This window comes from Lontra canadensis, unplaced genomic scaffold (assembly GCF_010015895.1).
Source record: "Lontra canadensis isolate GAN:19392208 unplaced genomic scaffold, GSC_riverotter_1.0 scaffold1, whole genome shotgun sequence".
NCBI classification, from domain to species: domain Eukaryota; kingdom Metazoa; phylum Chordata; class Mammalia; order Carnivora; family Mustelidae; genus Lontra; species Lontra canadensis.
In genome coordinates, this window is record NW_022630995.1 from 33,218,275 (window position 1) to 33,239,001 (window position 20,727).

Below are 20,727 nucleotides of genomic sequence, written 5' to 3' on the forward strand. Positions count from 1 at the left end.
GGACTTTCCCAGAGATGACTATTAATTGAAAAAGCTCTCCAGTGCCTTCCACTACCAGTGAGGCAGGCCTTTTCTGAAGCCTTGCGTGAGCTGACCTCTCCTCGGGCCATGTAATACAGGTGACCACCAGCTTCTTAAGTCTTCTTAGCGCCCTTGGTTTCCAAGGCACTACACTTCCTTGGGTTTCCTCTCATCTGATATCCCTCTGTGAGCTTCTCTTTCTCTTACCCCTGACCCAGTGGGGAGGCTTCCTCAAACTGAGACCATGCTCTGCTGTTCTTCCTTGATGTGCTCTTTTCCTCAGAGTCTGTCATCTATCACAGCTTGGCCTTGATGTCCAACAATGGCTGGCAAATCATATTTGAAAAAGTTAAATCCACTGCCTCACCTCTAAGCTCCAGACCCTGTCCCCAGCAGTCTACAGGATGGTCCCTGGGTGGGCTATCTATTTCCCAAACTCACCCTGCCCAAACTGAAATTATGACCTGTCCCAACAAGTAGAGGCTCCTCTTCTGTGTGCACCAGACGCCTGACTCTGCTGGCCATCAACAATAGAAGCACTGAAGTTATTTTGTAGCCCTTTCTTTCACTTATCAATATCCTCTACCCTACCAAGTCCTACGTATTTCTTCAGAATTCTTACTTCTATTGCTCTGGAGGTCAAATCCAAAAATCTTTCCATGACTTCCAAGGCCCTGAGCAATCTTGCCCCTGCCTCCTCCTCCTCCTCTCCATCCACCCTCATCTCACACCTTCATCCCCTCTCCTTTGACATGAGTCCCCTTGTAATTCCTTCAATGTACCGAGCTTCTGTCTTAGGGACCTCAGACATATCATCCTTCCAGTCTAGAATATGCTTTCTCCCTTACTTCCATCTCCCTTCCCTCTTTCCTGACTAATCTCTTGTCACTTGTCACTCAAGTCTCTATCTTAATGTCTTTTCCACAAGAGAACCTGAGATTTATATCCCGTATGGGATATACAGGATATATTTATCCCATATATTTATATATACGGGATATATTTATATTTATATATGGGATATATTTATATCCCGTATGGAGTCAGGATTTAGATTCCAGATCTGAGCAGGGTTCCCCTATTACATGATTTTACTGCATAGTGTACTAGGCTTTCTAGTAACTTACCATACTTGAAAGTGGCTTCTGAAAAAGCTTAGTTGAATGAAGGAAGAGAAGCCACCTTCCCGCCCTGCCCCCACTGCCGTCGGAGCAGATCTCTTCTGTGTATGCCAAACACGGCCTACTCCTTGACTTCAAACCTTGCCTTCTGCTCTTGTCTCCATGAAGGATGCCCTTCTCTTTCCCTCAGCCTATTCTCAACTTAAGTAAAATTCAGTTGATGTAACATCTCCCCAGTGTTCCCAAACTGTAACAATCTCCCTTTGTTTTACTTCTTAGTAAATCTCGGCAATTAAATCTCAGTCACTTGCATTTACTCACACACTGGTTTATACTGCTACTCACACACCGTTTTGTACATATGTTCAAGCCCCAAGATCATTATAAAACTCCTGAAGAGCAGGGATCAAGCCTTCCATTCCCTTTTTATGGTCCTCAGTTCCTACTTTGAGGCTGCGCAGAACATGATCGATATCAACTCCTCCGCATGACAAAATGTCTCTACACAAAGCCACACCATCAACTGCCAGCCGGTCCTAGAAGGCTAGTACACATCTGTGGCATGCCACATCTCATGCTGGAATCAGGACAAGAATCCAGGACAAGCCTCCCTTCTTAGAATAAGCAGCTCAATCATCAGCGATGATATAAACACGTTTGCCAACAGATTTCTTATCTTCAGAAAATTATTTCACCAGAGTAAGAACTGAGACAAAAAATCCACTAGGACCTTCTCTATTGGTCAGTCACTTGCAAACGGACATGCTCAGACTTTACATTCCAAGAAAACGTGTCTGCAGAACAAAAACCCAGAAGTTCAACCTCTATTAATTCCAAAGAAGATGGAGCTGGAGTGGAGAACCTTAGACTTAAAGAAAGTAGGTACATCTATGCTTTCATCTTTAGTCTTCAAGGATGGGTCTGTTCTTTATGTAAAATTGTGTGTGTGTGTGTGTGTGTGTGTGACTCTGAACTGAGTCAGAGGAGGAAAGAGGAAAAAGGGGAGAAAGAAGAGGACAGGGGCGGGGAAGGGAGAGCAAGGGAGGAGAGGCGACAGGACAGAGACAGAGGATAACGCTGACAATGACAGCTAAGACTGGGAGAAAGTTAAGGTCACTGATGATTAGGCAGCCTAGGGAGCAACTCCAGTACTGCACTCACTGCATTCAGGAATTCCCATAAGAGAGGTGTTACGTGTCAGACCAGCGTCCAGTGAAGTCAAACCACAGATAAACAGAAGGGATCTTCAGGAAGCCTTCACTCTGGTTCCGGAAGTAGACCAGGATACGTGCTAGCTCGGAGGTGGTACAGGTACTTAGAAGCCAGACAGGAACCTACCAATCCTGCCTAGAAGGTTCTGGAACAGCTTCCCAGAGAAAGAAACCATGACAGACTGTGGAGAGTGGGAGGAAATGACATCACCACAGAGGTCAAGGTTACTGTTTTCAAAACAATCACTCTGGGTCTCAAAGTCCTGCCAGCCAAAGCTCATTATTCACAGATGATCAGGTTTGTAAAGGTCCCAAACTTTCTTGCCCAGTTTTTGATCACAGGCTCGGCAAGACAAGCTGGGAAGGAAAATCCCAGTGCGTTCATCCCACGGTTTGTTGGCAGCCCCTGGACAAAGAGCTGATGGGTGCGCAGTGACACAGAGTTGCACTGACTATGTCATATTCATAATTGACTTCGGGCCTGTTTCCAACAAGCATAATGAGAACAGCTAGGGGTCCGGAGCGCCAAGCAAGCCCCAGACAGTGGCGAGCACTCTGCAGTTCTCTCTTACCGGAAGATCCCAGGGACCCGAGGAGGTAGTGACATCCCCCTTTCATACACAAAGGGACAACAGTTAACAATTAAGGGCCTGCTACGTTCCAAGCACTGAACAAAGAGATGTATCCATATTATCAATTCATTTAATCCTCATGTCAACCATCTTAATCAGGTACTAATTCTACTGCTTGTCATAGCTCACAGAACTGGGGCTCCAGGAGGCCAGGTAAGTGGCGTGAGGACACATGGACACACACCAGCAACGTAAGTTAACTAGGTTGAACCTCATGAAACCACGTTTTCCGACCGTTTTTCGTCTAGTTACACAATTTCACAGGATTCAACCTCAGTGTTTTCCCAATCCACTCGCTTTCCACTGTGCTCGCTCATAAAAGCAGAGGAACTGGCTTTTCTTAAGTGTCTATCTTTGGATGGTAACAAAAAAGAAAGTAAAGAGGGTGGGGGAGGATGAGAAATCAAACCATGGAGGGGAAGGGAGGGGATAGCAGAGCACACACCCTATAACAAGATCCCATCAGAGGTGACGGCATCATGAACAACCACGGGGCGGGGGGCAGGCGCCGACCTCCAGCACAGTTGAAAATCCACCTAGAACTTCTGACTCCTCCAAAAGTTACCAATTTTTAGCCTACTGTTGCTCAGAAGCCTTACCAATAACATCAACAGTCAATTAACATATATTCGGTATGCTGTATGTGTTCTATGCTGTATTCCTACAATAAAGTCAGCTTGGGAAAAGAAAATATTAAGAAAATCATAAGGAAAGAAAATACATTTGCAGTACTGGACTGTATTTATGGAAAAGTTCCAAATGTAAATGGACCCACACAGTTCAAACCACATTGTGCAAGGGTCAAAGTTGTGATCATTTTGCCACTCTGACTTTATCCCTTTCTGCAAAGCCCTCTTTCTTCCTGAATCATTTACTTCTAGTTGCAGTTAAAGTATATGTGGAATCCTTGTATAATTCTTCTCACTTTTCTGTAAGTCTGAAATTTTTCAAAATAAAAAGTTGGGTGGAGGGGGACCTTACAAAAAGTCCTGGGAAAACCTTTCCTTAAAAGTTATTTTATTTTCCCATTTCTGCACTGCCCAGAGTCAATTACTTAACTTTACCAGGGTAAACAATTACATCCAAAATTCATCCCGTAGTCCTTATGGGCTGGCAAACGTTTTCTGTAAAGGAACAGACAGTAAACATTCCAAGCTCTTGGAGTCACATACAAAGTCTTGTTTTGTGTCATTTTCAACCTTTTTAAAATGTAAAAACCAACCTTAGCAAGAAAGAAAGCCAGGACAAAAACAGGCCAAGCCTGTTACCAACCCCTGGTATAGTATAGACAGAATTCCATACAGTTCTCTCTAAATAATAAAGTCGGAGTCAGGAAAACAAATCAGAAACTTTCCTTTCTGGATTTATTTCAAAACCGTCTGCTCTGGGTGCTGGGAAGGAGTGACGGTCATCAGCGACTCTGTCTGGGGAGGGTGTTCCTTAGGGAATGGTTGTTTGCAGCCTTCCTTTTAAACCCTGAAGTCTGCCAGGACATCTGCAGTATTTGCTTAACATTTCTAACAGCATGACACTTGTCACACGTTTGCAGCCCGGTCACATTTTGACCTCAGACATTTTATGGACCGCTCCGCCAAAGACTCACATCATTGGAGCGTTTGACCTCCAAACCTGAAGTATAGATGCTTGGCAAAAACAACTGAGGAGGAGAGAAATGATGAGAGCAAAAACACATCTACTGTAATTCTCCTTGGCACGTGCGGTCTCTCGTCTGTACATACTATCGCTGTAAGTTACACATTCACGAGTAAGTCTCACGGCACACAGGGGGAGCCCTGCAAAGCCACGGGTACTGCACTCCCCAGGCAGAGTTCAAGAACTCCCACAAAGACTCTGAAGCTATTCAGTTCCCACCCTATGGGCTGCCTGGAGGTGCTGGCCTTTTCTCCCTTGTCTCTGTAGCCTTCAGTACACATCCAGCCCTCTCCTTTCTCTCGCCTCATCGGATGGCTCTACCAGAGAAAACGGAAACCCCGGCCTTCTCCCCTGACTACACAGCCTCCTTATCCTCTCAGCTCTCTCATGCTTGCACTCTTACTGGACTCGCCTTTTTATCTTAAGAAGGACCAGTGGGGCCGCCGGGATGGCTCAGTCCGTTAAGCATCCAACTTTGATTTCTGCTCAGGTCACGATCTCAGGGTCCGGGAACCAAGCCCCACATCGGGTTCCACGGTCAGTGGGGAGTCTGCTGAAGATTCTATCTCCTCTCCCTCTGCCCCTCCCCCCCCACTCATGCTCTCTCTCTCTCTAAAATAAATAACCTTTAAAAAAGAAAAGAAAAGGGGAAAAAAAAAGAAAAGAACAATAAAAGGACCATCAGGCCCTTGATGCTTACATCCCAAGACCACCAACTCCATGTCGTCCTTCTTTATGTTCTGTCCCGTCAAGACCCAGTGGCTGTCCTCTATATTGCCCTCCTCCCCACACTTGACGTTTTCTGGCACTGACCCCAGGCCAACATCACCAACCCCAAAGCTCTTGCTTTTCTCTGCCATTAAAATCACAGTTGTGGGCACAGGACAGTTGTTAAGAGCAAAAGATAAGAAATCAGACTTCTGCATGTAAATCTTTCTTACCTGTATAACCTTAGGCAGTCCTCTGTGCCCCACTTAATTTCCCCCTATGCCCCACTTAATTCCTCTGTAAAACAGGTATGAGGATAGTCCTTAGAGGCCACACGAAAGTTCAGCAAGAAAAAAATCAGATCCCAGGCCCAGAAGGATGTCCTCTGTTTGACAAGAACTAAATTTTTTTCGGACTCATGAACAACTTGGGAAATGTTTCCTGAACAAAGCACATGATGTCTCTCCAGCTGCAACCAACCCTTAGAGCTGATCAAACTCACACAAAAAGATGAGAGTCTATGGAACAAAAGGAATCGTTCACTGAGGCTGTCCATGGCTTCTTCAGCTGGGGTCATTACACTATTACAAGACACCAACTGGGCTTCTGTTTGGAATAATACAAAGTTGAAAAGCCCTAACAGTTTTCCGAAAGAGGGCCATCTGTTATGAAAGCCTCAGTCTCAGAAGAGCCGAATTGCTACTTTCCAAGATTTGAAATTGCAGGGAGTTCTTACATTGTTAAATGTTGCTACATTGCGGGAGGTTTTGAGTTAGAGCCCCTGAATCACCAGCATCCCCCAAATTCCCTCTGGCTCTAGAGAGAGGCACAGCCTTCCGCATTCTCATCTACTCTCCAAACACAGGTGTCTCAAACCTGTATGGAACCACCATCTGGGAAACTCTAAACTGAGTTTCCTGCCTTTTGGGGGCCCCAGCCATTAGCCAACTCCACCCCTAGAACGATGAACAACGAGAACATTCTCCTCGTTGCCAGAATGGTCTTTGGATCCAAATCCCAGGAATGACAGCTGCTAACCTCAGGCTGCTGCAGCCCCACACACTTCAGCTCGGATAAAACCTTGCCCCACCTCTCTGCCCTGACCAGAGAGGATGGGAAAATCTTCCTCCTCCATTGCTCCCAGCCTTCAGGGCATCCAGCTCCTGGCCCATGCCTTCGCTTCTCATTGCTCTGGGGCTCCTGGACTTAGAAACGTGTTTGTATCTGGTTTCTCCAGCTGCTGACCCAGCTTTCCCTAAAAGGCTCTGGCAGAGGCTCAGCCCGTGGGTCTCCTTGCCTCAGGCCACCGACACAGTTCATTTCACCTCAGCAAACTCATTGCTGGGGCAGCCAGCTAGAGTCCCACAGGGAAGCCAGAACTTGACCCTCCCTGGTCCTCAGACTCCTTCAACTACACCAGTGAGTCTAATCCTCTGCGGGGAGAAGACTTAGACAATAACTCACTTATCCTGAGTTTTGGCCCATGTACTCATTCAGTAACACTTGTCCAAGCCTCCGTGTTGGCCAGTTCCCTCCACTTCACTCTTGGCTGTCGGCAGTCCAAACCCTTTATTTATTTCAAGAGGCCCCTGGCTATAATCTGTGCCTCCCTCTTGTCTAACCATAATATTTCTTAACCATGGCCTAGACCCAAGCCCCACCCCTCCACCCCTAAACAACCTTAACATTCATTAACGTGTTTATAAAAGGCCACCAAGGAATGCCAAGGCTCACATGACAGAATCCGTCCTCTAACTCAATCTCTTCATCTAGGTAAGAGGCAAGTTCTTTCTTTTTTAAGATTTTATTTATTTATTTGAGAAAAGGAGCACACAGAAGCAGGGGGTGGGGCAGAGCAAGAAGGAGAAGTAGACTCGCCGCTGAGCAGGGAGCCCAATGTGGGGGCTCGATCCCAGGACCTTGGGATCATGACCTGAGCTGAAGGCAGACGTTAAAGTGACTGAGCCCCACCCAAGCACCCCAAAAAGCAAGTCCTATGCATGCAAAAGTCTCCAGACCCAGGGGCAGAGCAAGAGGGAGAAGTAGACTCCCCGCTGAGCAGGGAGCCCAATGTGGGGGCTCCATCCCAGGACCTTAGAATCATGACCTGAGCTGAAGGTGGACACTAAAGTGACTGAGCATCCCCGGGTACCCCAAAAAGCAAGTTCTATGCATGCAAAAGTCTCCAGACCCAGAGCCTCGTCTTCAGATGAACCTGCTCCATCCAGTCTGGCAGGCTATACTACTTCCTGACAGATTTATTCATGGAAGAATAGTGGAGAGGTGAATGTCTACCAGAATCTTTGGAGCCCATGTTAGTATGCAAAAATCGGTACCAAAGACCCACTTCAACAGGGTTAAGAGAGCACAGTACACATACATTAGATCAGACTATGGCTACTCCGTTAACATCAGGAGAAGGCTTAGCCCAGACTCATTGGGAAAGCAGGTGTCAGAACACAAGGGAAGTGTCAGGAGTCTGCCTGCATTTGTCTCTGGTGAGATGCTAAACTAATTATGGTTTATCTAAGAGATGAGCTCTCATTTAGACGGAATAAAGGGAAATGAGGCAGTGAAGGAAGTATGAGAAGAGAGAAGAGACTTCACAGGAAAGAATGCAAGGAAGTGGCAATCAGGGCATATAAATTTCCCTTTGAAGAAGAAGGGACAGCGGGAGCAGGAAAAAAGCACGGGCATGAACTGTGTTGAAAGCTGTGTAATAACCAACATTTTAGGACAAATCTAATTTTTTTTTTAATTAAAAAAAAAATTTAAAAAGCACCTCATCCACATTATCCTGTTGAAATTCACAAATAGTTTATGAAACAGGCAAAAGTTATCACTATTTAATTACCATTTTAGAGAGAAAAATTGAGACTTAAGGAGGTTAAATAATTTAAGACTTGAGTTTCTTATTCTCAGGTTCCAAAACCCAAAGTCTTTCAACTACCCCAGTGGGTCCCAAACAATATTCTGGAAGTCGCCAAAATAAGAGTACGTCCATTCTATGTCATTTCACTTACATAAAGTTCAAGATGTAAGGCAAATAAATGTTATGGTGATAGAAATGAGGACAGTGCTTTTCTGGAGGTGGTGGAGATGAACTGGGAAGGGACAGGAGGGAACTTGCTGTCCTCTCTCAATCAGGATGTAGGCTACATGCACGTACACAGTTCTCGAATCCCATCGGACTGTGTAAATTTGCAGCTGTGCATTTCCTGTGTGTACATTTCACTGAACAAAAAGCAGTACTAAATTACAGAACCTATTAAATTCAAAACCTGAGATCTTAAAGTATATGTTCATCCCCCTATAGGTGTTAAGTTTCTCGCTTATCTTGTGTCTAGAACCACTTCACAGAAAGCTCTTGTCTCTGTCATCACAGCAGTACTTACAATAAAATTTGGGTTCAACACATAAAAACTGAACAGTGCAGTTATTATTCATGTTGGAAATTTGCCAAGAGCTTAAATTGAATATAATCAAAATGCATCAGGGGAGCAAGCCCAGTGAGGAACATCACCTGTCATGTTTTAAGGTGTTGTAAGTAGATGCATTGCTTTCACTTGGTACAACTGCTTTTGTTTTGGGCAAAAGGGGGAGAAGAGTTGACACTTTTATATGGTTGGGTCCACATCCTTCCCATCCCTTGGGGTCTAGATTCCTACAGTGTAAATGTTGTTTGGAGTAGCAGCCACCAGGTACTTCTTCTTTATCTAATCAGAAATTGCCATAGTCCCCACCATTCCCTACTGCGCACTAAAACTCCCTCACCTACTTATATGTACTGCCTACCCCGGGGATGTTTCAAATTTTCAGAAAAACAGCGAATAAATTGAAAACATAATGCAAATTTTTACAGATGTACTGAATGGCATTAATGATTTTTCTTGATTAAAACCAACTGAATAATAGGATATACTTACTCGCAGAGAAGGATTCCATTTTCTAACCCCGTCCGAAAATCTTTATCACCAAAACTTCTGCCAGTTACTTGCTGAAAAGAAGAAGAAGAGAGAGAGAAAGCATAAATTTTTCTTTCTTAATCAGGAAGATCAGTGATTTCATTTTTAACATTTAAGAGCCTTCAAATAACTGGTGGCATTCCAAGAATGGGGAAAATGTTAGATCTGAATTTCCTTTATGTGTGTAGCTTTGCTGAGATCAGCTAATCTTAAATTTAGGCCATTATTTTGAAGCTTTTTCCTACCCCAATACCTCAAAAAAAGGTCTGGTTCTTCCTGATAAGGATGTTACTTTTGGGGCTTGGCCATGATAGGTCAAGGTCACAGGCTCAACCCACACACTTTCCAAAAAGCCTGCAGAAAGCTCCACCTAAGGATAAAGTATCTATTTGTTAAAACATTAAGGGAAGCAGAGGGAGGGAGGTACAGACACCTAACCTCAAGAGACAAACATCAAGACAGGAATATTAGAGCCAATATCCATAATAACTTGGTGTGAAAGAGGAAAACAAAATCTGGAAAAGAATGACTAATAGCACAGGACTGATGGCCATTCTTGATGCCTCTGGCTCTCAGCAGCCCTTTGACCTAGGTACCAGGGCACTCATTGGTTCATTCAATAAGTATATTGAGTTTCTATGGTATGCCAGATAAATACGCATACAATAAACCTTAAAGCAACCTCTAAAGCAGCAAAATAAAAATGTTAAAGGAGATAAAATGGAATCATAAAAAAAATACTCTTAACAATTAAAAAGGCAAAAAGAAAAAAAGAGAAAAAGAGAATATAGAATACATGAAATAAATAAAAAATAAATAACAATACTGTAGACTTAAACCTAACTATATCTATAAGTGCATTAAATACAAATGGCCTAAGCATCCCCAATTAAAAAACAGAGATTGTCATAATGGAAAAAAAAAAAAAAGGCAAGACCAAACAAGGTGCTACCTAGGAGAAATGCACTGTAAATATAAAGATAGAAGTAGGTTAAAAATGGAAGAAAGGAATAAGATAATAACATGCTAATGTTATTTTTTGAAACTGGATATTAATATCAAACAAAGAAACTTTTAGAAGAATAATACCAAGGACAGAGAAAGCCATTTCATAATGACAAGGGTATAGCTAATCAGGAAGACCAAAAAATCCTAAACATTTTTATATCTAATAAGAACTTCAAAACACATAAGCCAAAACAGATAAGTCTACAAGGAGAAATAGACAAATTCACAACTAGAGTCAGAAATATATTATCTCTCTCCCATAACTTATAGAACAAGCAAAAAAAAAAAAAAAGAAATCAGTAAGAATATGGAGGACTTGAACAACACTGTCAACTAAATTGACTTAACTTACATTTCAACAATACTTCACCTTACAAGGGCAAAATACATATTTTTCTTCTTAAGTTCACAATGAACATGTATTGAGATAGACCAGCCTCTGGGTTAGTAAACCAGGTTCCACAAACTTAAAAGAATTCAATTCACAAAAAAAGCAAGCCATCTGACCACAATGGAATTAAATTAGAAATTAACAATAGAAATAGCTCAGGGAAAAAAAATCTCCAAATAATTTTAAACTAAGTAACACAATGTAAAAAACAACCCACTAATCAAAGAAGAAATAAAAAGAAATTAGGATATATTCTGTAGTGAAAGAATATGGCAATGTAAAAATGTATGGAAAGACACGAAATCAGTATTTTGGGGAAACATATAACACAAAACACCTATATCAGAAAAAAGATCTCAAATCAATGAATTTTGCTTCTATCTTAAGCAAATTAAGCCCAAATTAAGTAGAAAAAAAGGGGAAAACTATATCAGTTGAAATCAAACCAAATAGAAAACCAAAAAGCAATAGAGAAAAATCAATGAAATCAAAAGCTATTTACTTGAGACCAATAAAACTGGGAAACATTTAGCCAGGTTGATAAATCTTTAGCTAATAAAATAGACAACCTTTGGTTTTTAGCCAAAAAAGAAAGACACACATTACCACATCAGTAATGACAGAGATGACACCATTACAGATTTTATAGACATTAAAAGGATAACAGGGGATATTATAAACACATTCATCTCAGTATATTTACCAACTTAGATGAACTGGATAAATTTCTTGACACAACCCAAGTTCATTCAACAAAGAAACAGATTACTTTCCCAAAAGGAGATGTCAGTCCCAGAAAGTTTATCTGGTAAATTACATAAATATGTAAGGAAGAAGTAATGCAGTTCTACACAAACTATTCCAGACAATTGAAGAGGAAAGCATGCTTCCCAATTCAGTTACCCTGACTACAAAAGCAAGACAAAAATATTACAAAATGGACAGATACATATACACATAGACACATGCATACATGCATACACACACACATACACACGCACACAAAACATGACAACACGTTATCTCTTCATGGTGGGAAACAGGTGTGATTTTTATTTTCTTCTTTAAATTCTCCCTATTTTCCTAAAGCTTTCCTGAAAGAAAGAAAGGAAGGAAGAAAGAAAGGAAGAAAAAGGGGGAAAAGAAAAATACTTATTTGTTACTATCTTCCCATTCTTACTTAAGGGAAGGTGAGAAAATGGATAAAAAGTAGTTTGTATTTACAGTTTGCAAATATCTAGGTTTTTTCCTAAAATAAATTAGGAAAGTTCTCCTTTAAAAAGCTGAGATTTTAAATGCAGACTTTTTAAACAATTTAGCATTTTCTTTCTTGAATATACTAGTCCTAATTTATATTCTCAAAGCCCCACTAAAACCTTTATTCACCAAGAACTGATTAGAAGATTCTGAGAACATTTTTTCCCAGGTCTTTGTGTTTTTGTTAAAATTATTATGTTCTAGGGGCGCCTGGGTGGCGCAGTGGGTTGAGCCCCTGCCTTCGGCTCAGGTCATGATCCCAGGGACCTGGGATTGAGCCCTGCGTAGGGCTCTCTGCTCCACAGGGAGCCTGCTTCCTTTCCTCTCTCTGCCTGCCTCTCTGCCTACTTTGATCTCTGTCTGTCAAATAAATAAGTAAAATCTTTAAAAAAAAATTATTATGTTCTAGCACCAGTGGTGCTAGCACTGAGACCCAAGAGAGTTTACCTACATCTATTATAGAATCTCTGGCCAAGATAACCCAGGCCCCTCTCCATTTATTGAGCCATGATGATGGGCAGAGCCTAGAGACAGAAACACAAATGAGACAGGATTACTGCATACAGAAGGCTCACAGACTACAGAGGAAAGCAGATAACTAAACTCGTGCCATAAACAGAAGGTAACAGGACTATTGATATTATAAGAAAATATTAGTGGTACAAGGAACCCTTAAAATATTCATGTACTATTTAAAATTATATTGTATGTGATGCATACCCAGTAAAAAATTTCAAGTAGATTTTAACAGTCCCAAGTCAGCCTGCTAATTAATATCCTCCAAGGTACAGTATGATTAAATTCGGCTTCCTAGACTGCCAGTACTGGAGATGGGAACAGGCACCATGCAAATGAAGGAAGGTTCTCATTTCTGCCTCTGTTCTTCCTCTGTTTCCATCCCTGCTCCTGTGTCCATTAGGTCCCAACATAGTCTTCTTACTGCTCTCTGCTGACCCTAACACCGTCCTTTCTTCCATGCCCAAGTTATTTAGTACAGAGGTGTCCAGATCTTGGTTAAGAGGGTTGACAGTTCAACAGACTCCAGAAATTCAACAAGGACCATGCCATGGAAGAGTTAGGTCTTCAGACTAGTAGCAGCATCTTCACTTGGAATTAATGTTAGAAATACAGATTATCAGTCCTCCTACCCTCTACAAGACCTACTTAACCAGAACCAGCATCCAACAATATCCCCAAGTGATTCATATGAAAGTAAATTTTACAAAACCCTGACCTAGCATAGAAAGTAACGAGCCAACAGTTCAGAATCAGAAGAGGAGGACCATCCACTGAAATTGGGATTCTGTATGTCTTGTCTCAACATCTTTCAGAACATAGCCAGACTCCAAACACTTCTCACTGCCTCTACTCTACCACCTACACCAAGCCACCATCATCTTATACCTGGATAAGTCTCTTAACTGGCCTCACTGGCCTACCCTTGCCTCCCTTCCCTCTAGTCTCAAAAGAGCAGCCAGGGCAATCTCATAAAGTTAGATCATGCCACTACTCCACTTGAAGTCCCCCCAAACCTCCCCAAACTCCCCAAACTCATAGTAAAAGTCAAAGTTCCTACCGTTCCTTAAAGGCATTCACCAGAAAAACAAGCAAGCAAGCAACAAACAAACAAACAAAAAAATAGGAACACATTGACCAAGCCACTGGACACCACCATGATTTCAAGAGTGGCCATAATGAACCTGCGCATACCTCCCCATTCGAAGGGATCCTCAGAAGTACTTATGGTGGCACCTATGTCACCAACTATGCCTTGTGTGTCTTTCAGGAAAGCCCAATATCAGACCCTTGCTTTATGGTTCAGGATTAATTCACTTCCATTACTATCCAAAATATCTGTTACTTACAGCAATGCAGGGACATGCTCTAAGTGTCAGATTAAAATACTCAAGAATGGATAACTTACCAGAACACTGATAGTTTTAAAGGAAAAGAAACACTTTCACCTACTTTGGTGATTAAACCAAAAGCAGAAGAAAGAGGACATCACAATGTGTCATCACACTATTTTTAGGCAAGTAATTATGAAGTAAGCTCATCTGTATTTGATTTCCTTCTCACTGAACTAAAAAGGTAATTATGTTTCTGAGTCTGTTCATGTCAATGGCACTGCTCTAAACCATTCAAATAACTGAAATATGGAGGCCTTAAAAAAAGGCAGTCTAATAAAAAGAAAATCCACACAACTTCATGGTCACATTTTTATGATGTGTTTATAATGTAACACATTATATATCAAAATGCTACACTTTGCTAATTACTTTGTTACCACTTTATTAAGTAATTGCCAAGAATAGTCAAAGACTGCCAAGAATCATGCTCTCAGCCTGTTCATTGTCAATTATACAAACTATTTCAGAACTATTTTCATTAATCTTCAGTTGTTGTTATTGTTTTTTTAAAGCAATCTGGTGGACAAACTACTGTCCACCACTAACTGCAGGTCTGAAGAGAATTTGAAATAAATGTTGGAAGCCCTATCACAATGATCTTAGAAAGAGATTGGATAGCCGGACAAAACGATGGTCTCTGGATTCAAGTAACTGAAAAAAAATACAGAATTTAATATATTTCAACTTAGCTTTTAAAAGACATGGATATTTTCGGGGCACCTCGGTGGCTCAGTGGGTTGGGCCTCTACCTTCAGCCCAGGTCATGATCCCAGCATCCTGGAATAGAGCCCCACATTGGGCTCTCTGCTCAGCGGAAAGCCTGCTTCCCCCTCTCTCTCTCTGCCTGCCTCTCTGCCTACTTTTGATCTCTGTGTATCAAATAAATAGATAAATAAAAATCTTTTTTAAAAAAAGACACAGATATTTTCTCTAAATTGTACAAAAATAGGGCGCCTGGGTGGCTCAGTGGGTAAAGCCTCTGCCTTCGGCTCAGGTCATGATCTCAGGGTCCTGGGATCGAGTCCCCACATCAGGCTCTCTGCTCAGTGGGGAGACTGCTTCCCCCTCTCTCTCTGCAAGCCTCTCTGCCTACTTGTGATCACTCTCTGTGTGTCAAATAAATAAAATCTTAAAAAAAATAAAAATAAATAAATTGTACAAAATAAGGTATGCTTCATATTACATTTTTGTTTTGTTATTGCCCAACTCCACCCGGTAAGGTGAAAGTGGGAAACTTTACTTGTTTTCTTCCCTGTTGTATGCTCTGTGCCTAGAAAAGTACTTGGCTCACAGTAGATACTCAATAAATATTTGTTGAAGTAACAAAGAAAAAAAGGTATGCTTTCAGAAGGTTGTGATTTCCTCCTATAAACAGTAAATAAAAAATAATACCTCTTTAAAATTCACTGAAGAATTATTTGTGGCTTATTAAACTCCCTTCTCTTCTGATCATATTTGACTTAATAAAGGGACATTTCTGCATATTTTTACACTTAAACTGTAAAATAAAGCAGAACTGAATTGCTCTTATTTTTCACATTTCCTGAGAAATGAATCCATTGCTATTTCTGTGTCCTTTGTGAGGTTGCTAGAAAAATCAAATCAAGTTTCTATGGAAACTCTCCATAAACAATCATAAATCATACTCATCTGAGCTAGAATTAGCTATCAACCAATCAATCATCTACTGAATACCCATTTCGTGCCAGGCGATGTCATAGCAATGTAATAAGTGTGTGAGACCAAAATAATAAAATCTGTACCCTATCCAGGAAGGATCCACAATCCGGGAGAAAGATCAAAGAGCACAGTAGGTGTTGGAAGAGAAATATGGACACAGATCTATAAGAGAAATTCACACAAATTGCATGACTGAAGGAACAGTTGCATGATAATAGTCCACGTTCATACACGAACTACCATATGTCCTTTCTGTTCTCAAAGCTTGCCAAGCATTATTTCATTTAATCCTCATAAAAGCCTAATGAGGTGGATCCTATTATTATTATTATCGTTATTAGTCCACTGTAAAGTCAAGGAAACCTAGGCACAGAGAGAGGTTCCGTCAGGTGCCCAAGGACACAAAAGTAGCAAACAGTAGAGTGGGGATTGAACCCCAGGTAGTGTAACTGCAAAGTTCTTATTCCTAAGCACAATTTTGTGGAGCATCTGAGCAAAGGAATGAACTTTCTCTGCCCAAGACAGTCAAGGAAAACCTTTGAGGAGCTGACATTTGAGTTGGTCCTGAAGGGTAAGAGGGATTCCTCAAAGGAAGGAGATGAAGTAAGGCACTCCAGGCAGACACCAAGATCTGCACAAAGGTTGCTTTGAGCAAAGAGGAAAGGTTCTAAGGGCTGAGCACAGCAGGGAGATAGGTAGAGAAGGAGATGGTGGGAGGGCCTGAGGGCGGGGGTGGGCAGGCAGGGCCCAGAAGTAAAGGATCTGTTTGTCAGAGCTATGGGGTGACCTTGATCCTGAAACAAAAAAGACACCCCAGAAGATGGGGACAAGGAAAGGGTTCTTTGGCCATCACTCTCCCCACTAATTCCTTGTTCCTAAAGAGATAGTCCCAAAGTGACATTTTGCTTGTTGCTCTCAATTACTTCCTCGAGGACTCCATCATTCCCATTTGATGTACAATGACTTTGCTTTTGGAATTAGTGTGATGGAAACTGTCTGTCCAGACCTTTGGGACCACTGCCCTCAACCCCATACACATTCCTCTGTATATGGTTTCTACCACTATCTTTTCATCCTTTCTTCAAAAGGAAGTAATATACTTTCTCTTTCTCTGTCAAGGCTCTGGGTGCCATCCCTTCCCACCCACGGGTCCTTACCCTATCCCTTGGCCCACATCAGTCTTCACCTCCCTGCCAGTAGCATGCCATTTCCTCTTTTCTTCAGAACCCTGATTCAGTCCAGCCCCTCAACTATCCTGTTTTTCTCCTTCCTTTCATGGTCCAAACTCCCTGTATAAGCATTGAGAACCCATTGCCCTTAATCATCATAGCTCAGGGACCTCCAAGCTGTCCACGTTTAATTCCCTGAAAATTCTTATAGGGTTGAGTTGAGACCCAGGAGTCTGAGTCTGAGCTCCACAAGCACAAGCTAAATCAGAATTAGGTTAATGAACTTCAATCAACCCTCAGCCTCCCCACTTACAAAATGATACTTGTACCTACTCCAAAGGTTTGCATGAAGAGTCAGTGACCAGAGTTCAATAAATCTCATCGTTGACACTGGCAAGAATACTAGAATTAGATCCCGTTATTAATTTCTCTCTTGTCAATACTCTTTACAGGTCTTTCCTGCCTGATCTTGGATCTTGGATGATGCCAAGCTTTACTGGTTCTCCCCTTATATTCTAATGTCATCACACTGTCTGATCCACTGAGACATCTTCTCCACTGATGGGCATCAAGGTCTTTCAGCATGAGAGTCAACCACCCCTCCCCCCCGCCTTTGGACCACTTGCATCTTGTAGGCTTCCCCATGACAAAACTCTTTGCTTTTCCTTCTACCTTGTTCAGTAAATGCCTTACGTACGTCTACCTCACTCACTGCCTACCTGTGCCACATGGTTCTTTTCTCCTTTCCTCACTTTGCCTTTGGCCTTTCTCTAGCCACACATTCCCCTCCCCTGGGTAGTCCCATGCCTTTAAATATGTCACATACAATAACTCGGGCATTATTATGAGTTGGAATATCCCGCCTTTCCATATCTCTATCTTGCCTGTGCTGACTCACACACGTTATCATTTCTGGCACTGATCCTTCTCCCCTGAAGTCCAGAAATCAAATATCCAGCTTCTTCCTTGACATCTCCACTTGGTTACCTAATACACGTTTTACTCTTACCAAGATCAAAATGAAATTGGTGACATGGGTCCCCTGATCCAAGAGCAATGAGAAGAGAAACGTTTCTCCCTCCAAATGTATTCTAGACCTGCTCTTTCCCCCCTGTGTCTGCACTACCACCTTAGCCCAAGCCTCCCCTGCCTCTCTGCGAGATGACAGCCACAGCCGCTGGCATGTTCTCTCTGCTCCCACCATGGCCCCTCGCCAAGCCACCTCCCACATAGTCTCCGGCAATGTCGCTATAGATCCAGCCGGTGTCCCTTCTCATAATACCAAAATAAGTCCAAGTCATAGTCACAACCCCTTCATTTCACAGATGAGACAAGTAATGCCTTGCCCATTAAGTGACAGATGGGACAAATAATGTCCTGCACATTGAGTGACTTGCTCCAAGTCATGCAGCTGGCCATCAGCAAGGATGAGACTAGAATCTGGGCATCACTGCCCCACTGCACTGCCTTCCGAAGCCATGTCTCCTTGTGGTACGTACATCACTACACTCTCTTTAATAACAATTGATTCTTCTCTCCGTTCAGTTCGGGTTGGCAGAGAAACAGCACAGAAGTCCAGGCCTGAGAAGATTTAATCAACATGATCAGACCACGATCCTCTCCAGCACAGGATCTAAGTGCTTAATATTGAGGATAATAAAATGCAATCTGCAGAATCCATTTATATTTTCAGCATGTCATCAGAAAACCAGAAGGCGGCTGTTTATAGCCACAGATTGACAGACTCCACTAAAAAAGAAAAAAAAAAAAAGATCTAATTAAGAATCCAGGCAATGCTCAAAAGCACCCTGGGAGCATTAAATCCTGTGATCCAGCCCTTGTATTCTGTAGGCACAGAAAATGGGTCAGTCCGGGAGCATGTGAGTGGGGTTAGCAGGAACGGTCTTTGCACATCCTCAGGTTGTTCTGGCCTTACGAAGAGGGGAACAGAAGCTACAAAAACAGACAACACTCAAAGTGAGCTTTAACACAACATCGAGTGTTACTGACTGATCTGAGAGCAAAGAGAGAGAAGAGTCCAGAGGACAGTGGGCTAGTGGAGTGCTTCTGGGTTATGTGTGTCCTCTTGGTGTTATTTTTACCTGGGTATCATGTTTCGTCCCTTAAATAAATATTTTAGTTCAGGCTAATTTTGGCAAATCAGTGTATGGAACTGTCACCCGGTCCTCAGCACACTGAAGTACAGAACCTCTCAACTGGGCAAATCTGGGTCCAAATTTCAGGTCTGACACTCAGGAGTTATGGGACACGGGACAGAGGGCTTCATCTCTCTGAGCCTGCTCCCGTGTCATTAGGAGACAGTTGCGGGAGCCTGTTTTATGAGGTACAAAACCCAGCTAGGTGCTGGGTACAAAACCACACGGGGAAGTCAGCGTGCTACTCTCCTCCCCGCAGCGTCTGGGTTAAATGAGACCATGAGGAAACAACTGTGCAAATCCAGACTATGACACATTTTATAAGAAAATTGACCTTCAAAAAGCCAATGTCATGAAGAAAATGGAAGGGCTGCTATTTATAAAATGAGGGACTTAAGAGGCAATCAATTGCATTGTTTGCTCTTGACAGAAACCCTAGTTTAAATGAAACTTTATGAAAGACATTTTGGGCACAACTGGGAAAATCTGGATACATACTAGTCATGTGATAATACTCGGGCATCACTTCACTTTATTAAGACTGACAACGGCATGCTGGTTACAAAGGAGAACTTGGAGACGCACGCTAAAGTATTTAGAAGGAAAGAGGTCTGTCACCTGCAGTTTATTTTGAAATGGTTGGAAAAACACTTGGGGTGTGTGTTAAAGTGTGTGTGTGTGTGTGTGTGTGTGTGTGTGTGTGTGTGAAGTAAATGCAGAAAATGTTTGCAATTATTGACACTAGGTGTGGCTTACATGGGTTTCTTTGAACTAATCTATCTCCCTTCCTTCCTCCCTCCCTCCCTCCTCCTCCTCCCTCTTTCCTTCCTTTCTTTCCTTCTTTCTTTCTTTCAATGTCTCAAAATATTCATAATCAACTGTTGTCTAGGGCTAGGACTGAAAGTCATTAAGCAGCGCCTGCAGAGTACTCTGGTCAACAACCTGACCAGTGCCTTCTCATTCATTCATTCATTTTGCTAGAGCACTTCTCTTATCTATTTTCACTGATGACAGTTCACTATCAGTCACTTACCAGTGTACTACTGGTCATTTCATTTATATTCAAACCACTCTCTCACCTGCTCACGACACACAAATGGCACTCGCCAGCCATCAAATCAATGTGACACTAACAATGAGGACGGGAAGGAAAGGGAGGTCAAGCCCCTTGGCTTGCTGATTTGGGGCAAAGAACTGGAGCTAGAGGCTCTGCCAAGTACACACAGTCCTGTGACAGTTGTAGAGCTGTGTGAAGAACTGGTTGATTTCACCACTGGGGATACTAATAACTGAATAATTTTTAGCCAAGAATCCAAACTAACCACAAAACTGTTGTATTTCACCAGTACATGGCATTTAAAAAGGCATCCAAGTCAAGTTAGAAAAGTACTAGAATTCACCCCAACAACTTATTAGATTACTAAATGAAAATAAAATGTGGTGAAAAAGAATGAGAGCTCGCCATTTGCGACAACATGGATGGACCTAGAAGGTATTGTGCTAAGTGAAACAAGTCAGACACAGAAAGACAAATACCATCTGATTTCACTTATATGTGGAATATGAAAAACAGAACAAGGGAACCACAGACAAACAACAAAGAAAAACCCAGACTCTTAAATACAGAGAACAAACTGATGGTTGCTGGTGTGGGAGGGGAGTGGAGGAGGGGAGATGGGTGAAATACATAAATAAAGGGGATTAAAAGGTACAAACTCCGAGTTACAAACTGAGTAAATCATGGAGATGAAAGCACAGCATAGGGAATATAGTCGATATACTGTCATCACGTTGTATGGTGACAGTCACCACACTTCTCGTGATGAGCACACATATCATGAGTAA

At 42.2% G+C, this 20,727-nt stretch overlaps 1 protein-coding gene across 9 annotated transcripts in view; it reads right to left on the reverse strand.

Moving 5' to 3' along the window:
- LIMCH1 (LIM and calponin homology domains 1) overlaps positions 1-20,727 on the reverse strand; it is a 324,446-nt gene that overhangs the window by 186,392 nt on the left and 117,327 nt on the right. For all 9 annotated transcript variants that reach the window (XM_032852716.1, XM_032852691.1, XM_032852697.1 and 6 more), the window contains exon 2: positions 9,273-9,343. In XM_032852716.1, coding sequence (XP_032708607.1) covers positions 9,273-9,343 — 71 coding nt within the window. The remainder of the gene's footprint in view (positions 1-9,272; positions 9,344-20,727) is intronic.